The 2362-nt window shown below is 42.3% G+C and overlaps 1 protein-coding gene across 1 annotated transcript in view; it reads left to right on the forward strand.

Annotated features, from left to right (window-relative positions):
- The window catches only part of PRDM15 (PR/SET domain 15), a 33670-nt gene that overhangs the window by 14005 nt on the left and 17303 nt on the right, over positions 1 to 2362 (forward strand). Inside the window, exons 9-11 of the mRNA XM_031062149.1 lie at positions 286 to 421; positions 1439 to 1620; positions 2317 to 2360. Coding sequence (XP_030918009.1) covers positions 286 to 421; positions 1439 to 1620; positions 2317 to 2360 — 362 coding nt within the window. The remainder of the gene's footprint in view (positions 1 to 285; positions 422 to 1438; positions 1621 to 2316; positions 2361 to 2362) is intronic.

Consider the following 2362-nt stretch of genomic DNA (forward strand, 5'->3'; position numbering starts at 1 on the left):
GATGTTCTAATAGGAAATTTCATGATGCTTGGTCAACTGACCCTGCAGTAAAAGCTTGGAAAGGTAAGAAGTTAGAAGAAGGTGAGATGTCCCTGCCCGTGGCACGGGGTTGGATTTGATTTTTAACAGCCCCTTCCAACCCACACTGTTCTATGATTCTTTGAATTCTTTCCTTGTGGACAATTGATTTGTCCAGTACCACCTCTTATTACAAATCCTGCATTTGAGGTTTTGCTTCCAGCTGTCCACATTACTGCTGTATTTATTTCTTTGGTGTGTGTGCAGTGGAACGTGTGGCTGACGCTGTCCCTGAGGTCCCTCCAGAGGAGGTGGCCCTGCCTCCAGCTCCAGAAGAGAGCATCATGGATCTGGTTTTAGGAAAGATGCCCAGCACCACAAACAGCATCAGCTCAGTGACAAAGTAAGTGTTCTGGGATACACAATTTCCTCTTACTTGTATCTAAGATGATGTAGCATGCAGTAGTTCTGCTCAACTTCTGGGCACACAGATGCTCTTTTTTATCGGCATAAAATTGTGTGATGCTCCTGCTTCAAGAGGTGATTTTGAGTGCCACTTGTACACTGGTAGGATTTTGGAACATAACATAAATGAAGATTTCTTTTTTCATCATGTTACTGCTTTTATTCTGTTTCCAAAAGCCTCCTGCAGCTGCAAGGTGAAATTTACTCCCATTGAATGTTGGTGATAAGACAGGCAAAGAGATGTTTTTCTTTCAGAATATGTTAATCATTTTTATTATTATTCAGTCTTGCTTGTCATCTTAGCTCATGAGCTCATGAATGACTTCATGTTGATTTTGCTGTGATACTCCAGATTTGGAGCAGTAGGAGGGGAAAACTTCAGTATAACAGAACCTCAGGGAGACTTTTAAGTATCACGTGATTAATTTTGATTCTTTGTCTTGGTAACATTGGCATTTTGATTTTTTTTTGTATAATAGAGCACTCAATTTTTATGAATTAGCTAGTAATGGTATATATTGAAGTCCTTAGCAGACACAGAGCCATCAAAAAGTCATTTCAGCAGGTGGTTGTGCTGGGAAATGGCACAGTCCTGCTTGGCACCCTGCTGCCCTCTGCCCAAATACAGCTTTGACGTGGGGGCTGCCAAGCTTCTTAAGCTGAGCTAGTGCTGATGTTTTCAGAGCAGAACAGACCCTTTCTGTTCCTCTGATGGGCCTGCAAAGAGAATCTCTGCTGCTGCTGTTTGCATCATTGGTTCTGGGTGAATAAAATTTGGAATGAGTGACATCTGCAGCTTCCAGGGGGTGGCCAGGGGAGCACCTTGGAGCTGGGGAAGCTCCATCCAGGCCCCCTCCCTCCTGCCAGGAGCTGAGTTTAACACTCCTCTAGTTTTTACTAGCTCTGTTGCAACCTTTGGGCTAGCTTTCAGTCCCTGCCTTTCTCTCTAATCCAGTAGGTTTGCTCATCACCAAAACACCATGTCCCTCAAAAGAAGTTTCATTCTCTCCAGTAGACACGGGATTCGGCGGAAGCTGATAAAGCAGCTGGGGGAGCACAAGAGGGTCTATCAGTGCAGCATCTGCAGTAAGATCTTCCAGAACAGCAGCAACCTCAGCAGGCACATCCGTTCTCATGGTGGGTTGGCTTTTCCCTTGCCTGGGATTGATTTTCTGTCTTGATTTTCATTGATTTTATGTCTTGGTTCCACCTTTGAGTTAAACAGCAGGGCTCGTTTTAGGGATTGGGATATGTATTTATAAGAGCTGGTTTTGATTTTTTTCTTTCTTTTAAGTCTCTATAGGAAACTTAATTTTTCAGACCAAAGCATGAGAAGATACCTATTCTAAGATATAGAAGATATCTATCTATCTAAGTTGCCTATTGCAATAGATAATGTCGAATTGAAGTTGAAAGTATTTAAAATTTGAATTAGGTACATCTTTTAAATGAGGGCAAGGATGTGATATTTTTCCCCAAAGCTTTTATTGCCTTTAAATTGATACATAAATATCACCCCCACCTTCACAGGCACGTGGGTAACATAGCTGTGTAAATGTCAGGTGTTTTTTCCACCTGTGATCTGCAGTTCCAGGGGTTTGTGTTCTATTCTAAGGGTTCCATGAAAAATCATCACTGAAAAAGGGTGGGGGAGCTAAACCAAAATTGCTGGAAATGGTTAAAATCCACTGGTTATATCTGCTGGAATACTAAATTTTTCATCACTAGCCTGTGTGTTTGCAGTTGCTTGTGCTTTGGTTTCCCCTGCCTTGCCTGGAGTTGGTTATTATCAATCACTGACTACTTCCCTTTCATCTTGATTGATCCCCTCAGGTGACAAACTGTTTAAATGTGAGGAATGTGCAAAGCTGTTCAGCAG

The sequence above is a fragment of the Geospiza fortis genome, unplaced genomic scaffold, assembly GCF_000277835.1.
Source record: "Geospiza fortis unplaced genomic scaffold, GeoFor_1.0 scaffold17, whole genome shotgun sequence".
Classification (NCBI taxonomy): Eukaryota; Metazoa; Chordata; class Aves; order Passeriformes; family Thraupidae; genus Geospiza; species Geospiza fortis.